The sequence below is a fragment of the Rhinoraja longicauda genome, chromosome 12, assembly GCF_053455715.1.
Source record: "Rhinoraja longicauda isolate Sanriku21f chromosome 12, sRhiLon1.1, whole genome shotgun sequence".
NCBI lineage: Eukaryota > Metazoa > Chordata > Chondrichthyes > Rajiformes > Arhynchobatidae > Rhinoraja > Rhinoraja longicauda.
The window spans coordinates 27,193,249-27,207,165 of NC_135964.1; the positions used below are offsets into that span (position 1 = coordinate 27,193,249).

Consider the following 13,917-nt stretch of genomic DNA (forward strand, 5'->3'; position numbering starts at 1 on the left):
TCCGGGAAAATGCTAAACGTTGGCTGGCTGTCGATGGCTTAAGGTGTTGATGGAATAGGCCACGTTACTTTACAGAGGTCTGGTAAGTCTCTGTAAGTGGTTGACAGTGATGTGGATCTGGAGTGGATGCCATAGTAACAAGTACATCATAGAACATGAAAAACGGGTGCCAGTCACCCCACTCTGTCCTTGGTTTGTAAGAACGAAACAACCAGATCAACCAATAATTTAGTTCACTTTCAAATCATCAAACATGATTAAGTTATCAGCCACTGTGTCAAAGAAATATCAGGAACTAATTGCACAATCTGAATGTTGCTTCATGTGTGCAGAGTTTAGTTATTAATCATTTTGCACTAATCTAAACAGTGCCGATATCTGTGGAATGCCATTCCTTAGCGTGATTGGTTGAATGTGTGACATCATGCTATAAAATGAATAGTAGGGGCTCCCTCCCCCTCAAATCTCCCTGAACTCCCTCACACCGTGACATCCCACCATTTGGAGCTGTAACACATTGGGAAAAATGGCTGCCTTCAACGAGAAGAAGACATGTGGCCAGCGCATGGAGGGGTTCAAACGCTTCCTTTGGAATCCAGAAACAAAGGAAATAATGGGGAGGACACCTGGAAACTGGGGTAGGAGAGACTGCAAGATAAACATAGGATGAGAAGATTTCAGGTGGCAAATTCTTGAATGGCACAGAGTACAAGAGTAGTTCATGATGAATTTGTTTTGTTTAGATCATACAGTGGGCTAAATAGCTATCTTCTGAGCCATATGATTCAGTGAAACCAGTTAGTTGTGTGTGTAGTTCTGGACTTCTTTTATAGAAAGGTAACCACGAGTATGTGGTGGACCAGGCTGTGAGGCTATGTCACAACTGACATATTTCTACCAGTAAATGGGACAGTGGGATTAGTCTTAGATGAATCAGGCTACAGGAAAGAGGGGGAGAGTTAGATTACTTGGGAAGGAGGAGGGTGTCGGGGAGATTCATTTTGAATTAAGATTCCATTAAAGGAAGGATATGGAGTCTTTGGAAAGGATGCAGAGGAGGTTGATTCCTGGATGGGGGGGGGGGGGGGGGGGGGGGGGATTGGTTAGCTTTAGGGAGTGGTTGGATAAACTTTGAGTGTTTTGACTGGAACATCAGAGGTTGCAGCAAGACCTGATACAAATACATAACATTATGAGCGGCATAGATAGGATAGACAATCAGAACTTTTCCCCTAGGATGAAAAAAAATACTAGAGAGCATAGCTTTAAAGTGAGAGGGGCAAATTTTAAAGGAAATGTGCAGGGCAATTTTTTTACACAGAAGGTGGTGAGTACTGAGAACGCACTGCCAGGGGTGGTGGTTGAGGCAGATACGGTAGAGACATTTAAGTGGCTTTAGATTGACATGTGGATATGCTGGGAATGGAAGGTTATGGATTATATGCAGGTGGATAGGAGGTGGTTTTGGCATCATGTTTGGCACAGACATTGTGGGTCAAATGGCCTGTTCTTGTACTGCACTGTTCTGTGTTCTATGTTCTAAAATAAGATAATGGGGAGAGTTAGGGATAATTGGATTAGTTTTGAATTGATATAATATTGTGGGGAGTATGTGGGGTAGGTGGATTTGTTTTGAATTGATCCAGGGTTACGGGGAGAGTATGGGATAGTTGGATTAGTTTTGAATGGTACAGAAAGTGGGGAAAAGTGGGGTAGTGTGATTAGTACTGATGAGGACTATCGCAAAAGAGTGGGGCAGTAGGATTTGGATTGCAGTTTGGATCGCTCTGGCACATATTCTGTTCTCATCTGGTGGGGATGATCATCATATTTTTGTGTTGCATTTTTATGTTATTGAATATAATTCTATCTAACTGCTCATTGCAAAGTCAATGCAGCTTCAGTGGCAGAAATAATCTGCAACATCCAATATTTTTAAATGGCTTTGTTTTGTATTTGTCTGAAAATCTTCAGGTGAGTTCACCTTCCTGTTATTTGTGCAGAATACGTTATTTGACACGAAGCAGTGGCCAATTTCAGACCAGTTGTCTGTTGTTTTCTCTTTATTTATTCATAGAATGTGGACAGAGCTGGCTTTTAGTATTCACCTCTAATTGTCCTTGGACTGAGGTGTTAAGTGTCAACTATTAACAGTATCCAAAAACTATTTCTGTTAACTGCATCTAGTGTGTCATCAAACATTGCATGTAGATGAACAAGAAGAATGGGTCCTTACAAATGGAATTATGTTTATTTTTTTAACATTAAGTAATATTAAAGATAGAAGGTATTTGCCAGGAAGTGTAAGATTTAGCAGAAAAAAGAAAGGCGGATTAGCTCTGCAGAGGCAACGGAGGACCATGCTGATTAAATTGGAGGACGAAGGGAGGGATAAGGGCAAGTAGTGCACGTATTCAGATCTAATCTGGTGAGGATGATCATCATGTTTTTGTGCTACATTTTTATGTTATTCCATACAATTCAATCTAACTGCTCATTGCTTCTCTCCTAGTTCTCATCAGCCTGTATTACGTGGCCTTCTACGTTGTAATTTGCTCACTGTTTGCCCTGTCCATGTTTGTGCTGTTATATACGACAGACCCATACACACCGACTTATCAAGACAGACTCAAAGCACCAGGTAAGGTTTTGAACTCACCTGTGAAATTGTTGGTGGGACTCAGTTAGTGATTCTTAGCAGTTCTATACAATATATTATATTATATTTTACATTTTTGTACAGTGGTACCCGCTTAGCACTACCCCACAGAGCACTATTAATAGTGTGCAAAAATCAAACTGCTGGAGGTAGTCAGCAGGTCGGGCAGAATCAGTGGAAGGAAATTGTCAGATGGCATTACAAGCCGGCCCTTCTTCAGATTAATGAGGTAGAGGGCACATGGCTGGTAGAGAGAGGCTGAGGGGCTGAGGAGGTGCGGAGAAGGGGTGGGGAAAAAAGGTGATCAGTGGATTTGGGTGAGGAGGGTTGATTGGCAGAAGAGTCAGGTGGGGTAAAGAAGAGTGGAGATAGTAACCAAGGCTGGAGGTGATAAGTGTAGAAGACACTGACACCACCTCCTCTGCTAGCTCTTGCCCCACTCCTTCCTCTCACCTCTTTCTGCCAGCTACCCCCCCCCCTCTATTCCAAGAGTCTGAAGACGAGTGTTCATTCAAATTATCGATTGTCCATTTCCCTTCATAGGTGTTGCCTGAACTCTGAGTTACTGCAGCAGTTTGTTTTTTGTTCCAGATTCCAGCACCTGCAGTCTCTCATCTCTCCACTGTTGGGTAATGTTATGTCTCTTCCAGTCCATTTTCTCTAGTAACCTTCCGACGACCACAGATGTTAGACTCACTGGCCTGTAGTTCTCAGGCTTTTCCCTCCAGTCCTTCATAACTAGAGGCACAACATTTGACATCTTCCAGTCTTCCGGCACCTCACCTGTATTTAATGACGCATAAATCTCTCCCAGGGCACCTGCAATTTCTTCTCTAGCTTCCCACAGTGTCCTCAGATATATCTGATCAGGCCCTGGAAATTTGTTTTTTAGTTCATACCCGTTATGACCTTCAGCACCTTCTCGACTGTAATACTAACTGCCGTCAAGACACTTCCATTGACTGCCCCAAGTTCCTCATGTCTTTCTCCACAGTAAAAAACAGAGAAGTACTCATTGAAGACCTTCTCCATCCCCTGTGGCTCTGCACAGAGTTGACCACTTTGATTCCTGAGGGGCCCGTATTCTCTCAGTGGTTACCTTTTCGCCCTTCATGTACATAAAATCTCTTAGGGTTATCCTTAATATTATCTGCCAAAGCTATCTCCTGTCTCCATTTTGCCCTCCTGATTTTCTTTTTTACTTCTGTGTTCTGCTGTAATGAAGAACTGGCACAAATCGTACCCTCATCTTGTGCTTTCCCCACCAATGACATGTCCCCACCCCGGTATTGATTGCGGTTGAAGGCTTGGGGCAAGCAGCAAGGTTGCTCAGTGCTGAAATATGTGGTTCAGGCATGCACCCTGGTGAAGAGTGTGTGCCATTGCAGGGGACTGAGAATATTTTAGACTCTAGACTTTAGGGATACAGCACGGAAACAAGCCCTTCGGCAACCGAGTCCACTCCGACAATCGACCCCCACACACTAGCACTGCCCTACAAACTAGGGACAATTTGCAATGTTACCGAAGCCAATGAACCTACAAACCTGCACGTCTTTGATCTGTCTGTCTTTGGCAGATAATACATGGTCCAGTATGCTCGTTCTTTGAGTTGGTCTATCCACATACTGTTCCTAGAAACTCTCTTGGATGCACGTAAACATTCTGCGCTGTCTATGCCTTTTGCAATAAGGAAGACCCAGACAATACTGGGGAAGTTAAAGTCATCCATTATGACAACCATATTGCTTGTACATCTATATGTAATCTGCCTGCATATGTGTTCCTCCATCTACTGCTAAAGTATAAACCCATTGGAGCAATTGCACCTTTCTTAATTTTTGAGCTTTACCAATATTGCCTTAGTGGATGACAGCAGTTTTAATATAATTTTTGTTATAAAAATCACATTTATTTATGGGATGACTTCTTTGTATGAAAATTTCCTTGCCTTCCAATTTAGTGGTACCTTTGTTGATATTGTCTATATACCATACGATACGATAGAACTTTGTTTATCTCAGGAGGGAAATTGGTCTGTCAACAGTCATAAAACACAACAAGATACATGAAGCATGAAATTAATGTGACGGCTGCATATTTGCATTGTGTTCTCTCGTAGGTGTGACGATACAACCACAACCAAAAGATTTGAGGATCGACTTTAATATTTCAAATCCAAAGACATGGCACTGTTACGTCCACGAGCTTCAGCATTTTCTTTCAGGTAGAGGTGGATAGGTACAAGCCCATGTGTAGATTGTTGCTGGGCAGTTCTAATGCGAAATGCAATACATAATTAAAGAAGCAGAAATGTGGATTTATTTAGTTTTTGGTACATGTGAAGGAAAGTCGTGACAGAGGTTTCAGCCTTGATTCAGATGTCCATGCTCCTTGCTTTAACAAGAGACCAAAACATATTCATATTATTCAGTGAATAACATTCCTGAAGCCATATTTAAATCCAGTCATTCATTAATACTAAACAATTACTTCACTTACTGTTATCTGCCTCACTGTCAGACTGCCTCCCCCCCCCCCCCCCCCCAACCCAGTCAGATGGCCCCTACAGTCAGATCACCCCCACAATAAGACTCCCACTCTCACCCCCACCCTCGGTCAGACCACACCCACAGTCAAACCAACCAAACAGTCAGACAAGCCCTTCAGTGAAACACCACCATTTAAGAATTAGGGGTAGGCTATTTAGGACTGAAATGAGGAAAAACATTTTCACCCAGGGAGTTGTGAATCTGTGGAATTCTCTGCCACAGAAGGCAGTGGATGCCAATTCACTGGATGTTTTCAAGAGAGAGTTAGATTTAGCTCTTAGAGCTAAAGGAATCAAGGGATATGGGGAAAAAAGCAGGAACAGGGTACTGATTTTAGATGATTAGCCATGATCATATTGAATGGCGGTGCTGGCTCGAAGGGCCAAATGGCCTACTCCTGCACCTATTTTTCTATGTTTCTATGTCAGATATCCTCACGGTCAAACTATGCCCAAAGACAGACCTCCCCCGCAGTCAGATCACCCCATAATCTGATTAACCCAAGATAAAAACACAGGTTACATAACACCATGGAAGCCTATTTATGTGATCAAACCCTTGCCAACTCTTTGGAAATGCACACTCCTTATTTCCTTTCTGCAAAGTCCAACAAATGTTTCACTTTTGATTGACATTAAATTCCCTTTTGAGAAGTTATTATTTAATAGTGTCCACCATCTTTCCAGTTTATCCAGTTGCCAACGATCAACCCTCAACTGGGATAAACCTGAAACCAAAAGAACATTTCCATGCACTTTGCTTACCATTTTGTAAAGTTACCATCCTTCTCTGAAGCTGTGTCATCCCCAGAACTCCCCTTGTAGCTTAAACACCCTTGGCGTTTGAGGCCCTCTGAGGGGGCGCTGTGAACTGTTTATGTATGTGCTGTTATGTTTGTGTGCCATTGTATGTCCGTTCTTAGTACCTGAACTGATGTACAGCACTTTGGTCAACGTGGGTTGTTTTTAAATGTGCTATACAAATAAAATTGACTTGACTTGACTTGACTTGACTTGGCCCTCCACACGTCACTGTTGGCTCCCGAGAACTGTAGCCCGAGCTCTCCCTGATGTTCCAGGAGCAGGAGTACATTTGTGGTATGTTTGTTTCATTTTGAATTTGTAGAGCACTGAGTAATTTATTGCCTCCCTCTCTAGCTCTGATTTCTGTCTTTATCTATTAGCATATAATGAGTCAGTCCAGGAAAAAAAAAACTACAACTGCACCAGTGGCAACTATACTTTCCAAAGTGGGTATGGCCCTAATTCAAAGTTTGCCTGCAAGTTTACTCGAGACATGCTGAAGAATTGCTCTGGACTGGAGGATCCCACTTTTGGATACAAAACTGGTCAACCCTGCATCTTAATCCGAATGAACAGGGTATGTCTGCTTGGAAAGAACAAATGTAGAAGATAATAGAATTAGAGAATGGTTACAATTGGGAAGGTTTCATTTAGCCCGCCATGTCAGGATCAGATTTTTACTACAGAAAGTCATCAGTTCCAGCTTTGGCCCCTTCTCCTTAGCCTTACAAATTATTCCCCTCTGTATGTTTATATAATCTCTCTTGAAGGCCACATTGAAACCTACCAGTGCGCTCCAGATTGCAGCCACGTGCCATATAAAATAGATTTTCCTCAAGACAGGCTTGATTCCCTTGCCGTTGATTTTTGTAATTCCCCCCCAACAAGGGGATAAGCCTCCTATTATCCACTCTGTCTTGACCTCTCACCATTTTATACACTTCCATAATATCTCTCCTTCCCAAACATAAAAGATACACTCTCCAATCACTCTCCTATGTAATACCTGTTGGTACAGCTCCTCTCTCATTTCTATCCAGGAACCCCTTCCAGCTGACACAAAGGTTCACATGCATTTGTTCCAACCTTGTCCACTACATTCGCTGCTCCCAATGTTGTCTCCTTAACATTGGCAAAGAACAAGCGTAGACTGTGTCTCCACTCTCCAATCTATTCTTGTAACTGTAGTCCATCGTCCCAGAACACATCCTTGTAAGTCTTCTCTGGGTTCTCTCTACTAAAGTGGGTGATCTTGCAGATAGTGAAGATGGTTGTAAAGTACTGCAGCAGGATCTTGATTAGTTGGCCAGGTGGACTGAGCAATGGTTGATGGAATTTAATACAGAGAAATGTGAAAAGTTGCATTTTGGGAAGTCTAACATGGGCAGGACCAACACAGTGAATGGCAGGGCTCTAGGGAGTGTTGTAGAGCAGAGGGATCCAGGAGTGCAGATACAGAGTTCCTTGAAAGTGGCGTCACAGATAGATAGGGTGGTCAAAAAGGCTTTTGTCACATTGACCTTCATCAGAGTATTAAGTATAGCAGTTGGGAGGCCATGTTGCATTTATGTAAGACTTTGGTGAAGCCGCATTGAGAGTGTTCAGTTTAGGGCTCCATGTTAACCATATAACCATATAACCATATAACAACTACAGCACGGAAACAGGCCCATTCGGCCCTACCATTCCACGCCGACCACTCTCTCTGACCTAGTCTCATCTACCTGCTCTCAGACCATAACCCTCTAATCCCCTCTTATCCATATACCTATCCAATTTACTCTTAAATAATAAAATCGAGCCTGCCTCCACCACTTCCACCGGAAGCCCATTCCATACAGCCACCACCCTCTGAGTAAAGAAGTTACCCCTCATGTTACCCCTAAACTTTTGTCCCTCAATTCTGAAGCTATGTCCCCTTGTTGGAATCTTCCCCACTCTTAAAGGGAAAAGCCTACCCACGTCAACTCTGTCCGTCCCTCTTAAAATTTAAAAAGCCTCTATCAAGTCCCCCCTCAACCTTCTACGCTCCAAAGAATAAAGACTTTGTTATAGGAAAAATGTTTAATTTAGTTGAGCGATACAGCACGGAAACAGGCCCTTCGGCCCACTGAGTCCATGCTGACCAGCGATCCCCACACAGTGACCACACACACACACAAGGGACAATTTGCAATTATACCAAGCCAATTAGCCTACAAACCTGTACATCTTTGGAGTGTGGGAGGAAACCAGAGATCCCGGAGAAAACCCACGCAGGTCACGGGGAGAGCGTACAAACTCCGTACAGACGGCACCCATAGTCAGGATTGAACTCAGGTCTCTGGCGCTGCAAGGCAGCGACTTTACCATTGCCACCCTGTCGTTAAGCTGGAAAGGATGCAGAGAAGATTTATGAGGATGATGCCAGGACCCGAGAGCGTGATCTATAGGGAGGTTGAGCAGGCTGGGACTCTTCCTTGGAGCGCAGGAGGATGATGGATGATCTTATAGAGGTGTACAAAATCATGAGAGGAATAGATTGGGTAAACGCACAGTCTCTTGCCCAGAGTAGGTTTCCCTTGCTTTCCTTCTCTCTCTGTCCCTCCCCTACCCAAGTTTTCCGACTAGTTTCACTGTCCTTCTGATTAATGTTATTGATTGTATGCCTCTTTGTCACCTTCCCCTCAGCTAACAATGAACCATTCTACATTTCCTTACCATCGTCTGCTTTGATCTGTTATTTTCACACCTTACCCCACCATACCTCTAGACTCCCTATCCTCTGACTCTCAGTCTGAAGAAGGGTCTCGACCTGAAATGTCACCCATGACTTTTCTCCAGAGATGCTGTATGACCCACTGAGTCACTCCAGCATTTTGTTTCTGTCTTTAGAGTATTGTATTCAATTTTGGGCAACCTGTTATCGGAATGGTGTTGTTAAGCTAGAAAGGGTGCAGAGAAAATTTATCAGATTGTTGCCAGGACTTGAGGGCCTGAGCTATAGGAAGAGGTTGACCAGACTAGGCTTTTGACCAGGCTTTTGACAAGGTCCCACACAGGAGACTAGTCAAGAAGGTAAGAGCCCATGGGATCCAGGGCACCTTGGCAAAATGGATAAAAAACTGGCTTAGTGACAGAAGGCAGAGGGTGATGGTAGAAGGGTGCTTCTGTGACTGGAGGCCGGTGTCCAGTGGGGTGCCGCAGGGATCGGTGTTGGGTCCCTTACTGTTTGTAATCTACATAAATGATCTGGATGTTAACGTACAGGGCATGATCAGCAAGTTTGCAGATGACACAAAGGTAGGGGGGGTGGTGAATAGCGAGGAAGGGATCTGCAAGCTGCAGGAAGATATAGATGAGATGGTCAGATGGGCGGAGCAGTGGCAGATGGAATTTAATCCTGAAAAGTGCGAGGTGATGCACTTTGGCAGAAATAACTTGGAGAGGGAGTACACCATGAATGGAAGGACCCTAGGGAAGACAGGGGTACAGAGGGACCTTGGAGTACAGGTACACAAGTCCTTGAAGGCAGCAGGACAGGTGGACAGGGTGGTCAAAAAGGCATATGGGTTACTGGCCTTCATTAGCCGGGGCATCGAATATAAAAGTAGGGGGGTAATGATGGAATTGTACAGAACACTGGTGAGGCCACAGCTGGAGTATTGTGTACAGTTCTGGTCACCACATTATAGAAAGGATGTGATAGCTTTGGAGAGGGTGCAGAGGAGATTCACCAGGATGCTGCCAGGGATGAAGGGCCTCGGCTATGAGGAGAGACTGAGCAGACTGGGGTTGTTTTCCCTGGAGCAGAGAAGGCTGAGAGGGGACATGATTGAGGTGTACAAGATCATGAGGGGCATAGATAAGGTAGATGGCGGGGAACTTCTTCCACTGGTGGAAGGTTCAACAACGAGGGGACATAGATACAGGGTAAGGGGAGGGAGGTTTCGGGGGGATGTGAGAAAGAACTTTTTCACCCAGAGGGTGGTTGGAGTCTGGAACTCACTGCCTGGGGTGGTGGTGGAGGCGGGAACACTCACAACGTTTAAGAGGCATTTGGATGGGCACTTGAAATGCTACAACATTCAGGGCTACGGTCTAAATGCGGGAAAATGGGATTAAAATTAGACTGTGTTTGGTAACGGGCGGCGCGGACACGATGGGCCGAAGGGCCTCTTTCTGTGCTGTAGGACTCTATGACTCTATCTATGAGACTAGGACTTTATCTTTATTCATTGGAGCGCGAGGACAAGGAGTGAACTTCTAAGTGGATGTATAAGGTCATGAGGGGAATAGAAAGGATAAATGAATAGATGTAAATAAATAGAATTATGAAGGGTACAGATAAAGTGAACGCTCACAGACTTTTTCCCAGGAAAGAAGATTTGAATATTAGACAACATTTTCACTCAGAGGGCAGTATTTGGAAGGAGCTGCCAGAGGAAGCCAGAGAAGCAGATACAATTATGAATTTTAAAAGACATTTGAACGGAGTTATGGATTGAAAGAATTAGAGAAATATGGACTATTGAAAGCAAATGGGAGCAGCCCAGTATGCCAACTTGGTCGGTATGGACAAGGTGGGCTGAAGGGCCTGTTTCTGTGCTGTATAGCTCAATGACTCTACAACTCAATAGCTCTGACGAGAGAAGGACTGCGCCTCTTGCGGTTTGAGAAATGTGCCACTTGACTCAGTACTGCACTGGGAACTGTTAATCTGGCTCACCAATCTGGTTTGTGGCTTGTATTCACAATGTCCTAACAGTGGTGGTTGAGGTGATATTTGGCCAGTAAAAGTAACTGAGTTATGAGCAGCTTAATGCAATTATTTGATATTTTGAAGGGCATTGAACAAGGTTGTCCAATTAATGAGTTTCCAATTGGAATTTCAGATTATCAGTTACTTGCCTGGAAATGGAACCACCCCAAACGTAACTTGTGCTGTTCTGGTGAGTGCTCAGAGACATAAAAACCTCATCGGTTGAGCATTGTGAAGATGATAACTAAATTGCAATTGTGTACAGTGAGTGTCCTGTTTACAAATCCAGGTAATGTTCCTGCCACACTTGTCCCAAAGTAACCCTACAGGAGTTCTTGGGAAATACTCAGTAAGAGCAAGGGGTCTCATCAATAGGTTATCCCACTTTTGCATTCACTCCCTACTCAAGAGGTAATTTACAGAGGCCAATTAATCTGCAAACCTGCATGTCTTTGGGACTTGGGAGGAAACCGGAGCACCCAGTGGAAACCCAAGGATTGTGTGCAAACTCCACACAGACAGCACCCAAGGTCAGGATCAAAGCAGGGTCTCCGGTGCTGTGAGTCAGCAGTTCCACCAGCTGCACCACTGTGGCACTCATAAAAGTTCTCCCATTAATTATGGAGTCACTATTCCCAGCCTGTTGTATATTTGTAGAACACAGAACAGTACGATCAAGAACAGAACCTTCGATCCACAATGTCTGTGCCGAGCATGATGTCGAGACCTTCACTATCAACTTGCATGTAATCCATATCCTTCTATTCCCTGCATATCCATATGCCTATCCTAAAGTCTCTTAAATGCCACTATCAATTTACCTTAAACACCATCCCCGGCAGTGCTTTCCAGGCACTCACCACCATCTGTGTAAAAAAATTGCCCCCACATCTCCTTTTCAAATAGCAATGGCCAAATTAATATTACTTATATAACAGTAAATCCAGTAACTTTTAATCATTCCCCTTTAAAATTATAACCATCCATTTTTAATAAAAAGCAATGAATCTGAGATTCCTGTTTTGAACTGCAGCATGCTTATCCGGAGAATATTGGAAATGTGGTATTTTATCCTGAAAATGGCACCTTTGACCTTTCATATTTCCCTTACTACGGCAGGCAGCCGCAGGTAAGGAGCCTCATTCTATTTACAAAATATTTTACCTTTTGACTGCCACGCACTGGAATAACTTGTATCTTTCTACAGCCAAACTACACCAATCCATTGGTTGCAGTAAAATTCCTGACTCTGAAAAGGGACAAAAAAGTTGAAATTCAATGCAAGATTAATGCGCCAGGAATGATCAGTGACAACCCCTATGAAAAATTTGAAGGACGGGTCATCTTTACACTGGATATCAAGAAATGAACACGATCTGAAGGAAAAAGTCTAGAGTGATGTGTTTTGTATATATTTATACTTGCATTTTCAGACAAGGTTTCAGATATTTAGTCCAACACACCTTCATTTCTATCTATAATACATTCTTCAGCATGGAATCGATATAAATATAGTATGCCGATTACCGAAAGTGCTGAGTGGCCTGAATTTATCTTTGGTAAATCCTATTATAAGAGGTCAGTATTTAACTGCTGCATCATTAAGCCTGTGGGTGGCACTGAGGTGTTTTTGTTTTCCAGTTAAATGTCACACAGGCCTCTTCATTTCCTCATACTCCTCCTCGTAATCATCTGACTCTCACCTTCTCAGTTCTGTGCCTCTATCCTCCTATCTCAACCTCCATCTACATCCTCCTGTTGCCCTCTCATTCTCATCCCTCACATTTGTTCACCTTCTCTCATTCCATCTTCTTCCCTCTTCTCTGTCTCTCTCTCATTTATATTGCTCCAGTCCCCTTTTCTATCCCCTCCTCCCTTTCACCTTCCCACCCCTTTCTTCCTCTGCCAGAGTCCAGCTTCTAATTCCTCACTTGACCCGAATATTATTCCTTATTATTTTTTCTACCTATTTTTCTTCACTGTATCTCACATTACTGAGCCTCACTTAAGATCAATTTCAAAGAATTAGCAACTCTATTTGGTATTTTTATAACTATTGCTGTAAATGTTAGTTATTTCTTACAGAATTAGAGAAACAATTGCACTGAATGAAGTCACTCAGCTTGTGTGCTGCTGATGCACCAACAAACTGCATTGATGTAGCTCCTTTAACGTGGAAAACCAATGGTCTTACATCCTTTCCCATTTCATTCAATATGTATTTATAGTCATTTTCACACAATAGGTACATTCTGCTGCTCATCTGCTACATTCCCGATGAGGTGAGCCTCAAAGTTCATTCTTTGGCTTCTTGATTGCGTCCTGCGCACTGTTCAACTCTCCATCCAACATTCCCTACTCACACCATTCCTGCTCAGCCAACAAACCCCAACACCCCCTCACCCCTCTGAATCCCTTGCGGGCCCAAAAGAAACCACATTAAGGGGCATCCTTTTTGCTGATAACTATGCACTCAATGCAAGATCAGAAACTGCTAAGTTGGAAGGCTTGGACAAATTTGACAATGCCAATGGCAGCTTTTGCCTCACGATTAGCACAGAGAAAACAGAAATTATGTGTTTAACTGCTCCAAACACCCCGTATATCCTTGTGAATGGTCAGAGGCTTTCAGTAGTGGACAAGTTCACATATCTTAGCACAACTCTCGCAAGATCAGTCAACATTTGCAGGACAGCAAAAGCCAGCTCTGCTTTTGAAAATGGAGAAATAAAGTGTGGGAAGCAAGAGGAATCAGCCTAAAGACCAAGTTGAAGGTGTGAGAAGTTGTTGTCATACCCACTTTATTCTATGCCTATGAGACATGGACAGTGTTCAGTAGACATGTCAATGACTTCCACATGGCCTCTCTGTGCAGAATACTTCACATCAAGTGACAAGACAGGATTCCAGACACACAGGTTCTGTCTCAGATGAACCTCTGAAAGAAACACAGATTAGGTGGGCCGGAACAATCATGTTGTGGACCAAAAAAGAGATTCAAGGACTCTCTAACAACATCCCTGATGAGTTTCACTATTGATACACACCACTGGAAACAAGAAGCATTGGACTGACCTGTTTGGCGTACCCACATGAAAAGTGGTACTCATCCATACGAGGAACCTAGCATAGAGGAAGCAAAGGGGAAAAGAGAATCTCAAA

The 13,917-nt window shown here is 43.4% G+C and overlaps 1 protein-coding gene across 1 annotated transcript; it reads left to right on the forward strand.

Annotated features, from left to right (window-relative positions):
• Positions 1-526: 526 nt before the first annotated feature.
• Positions 527-13,489, forward strand: LOC144598535 (potassium-transporting ATPase subunit beta-like). Its single transcript, XM_078408711.1, has 7 exons — positions 527-638; positions 2,513-2,641; positions 4,782-4,886; positions 6,395-6,591; positions 10,889-10,945; positions 11,789-11,884; positions 11,963-13,489. The coding sequence occupies exons 1-7, from the start codon at positions 527-529 to the stop codon at positions 12,122-12,124; spliced, it is 858 nt and encodes a 285-aa protein (XP_078264837.1). The 3' UTR covers positions 12,125-13,489.
• The last annotated feature ends 428 nt before the right edge of the window (positions 13,490-13,917 follow it).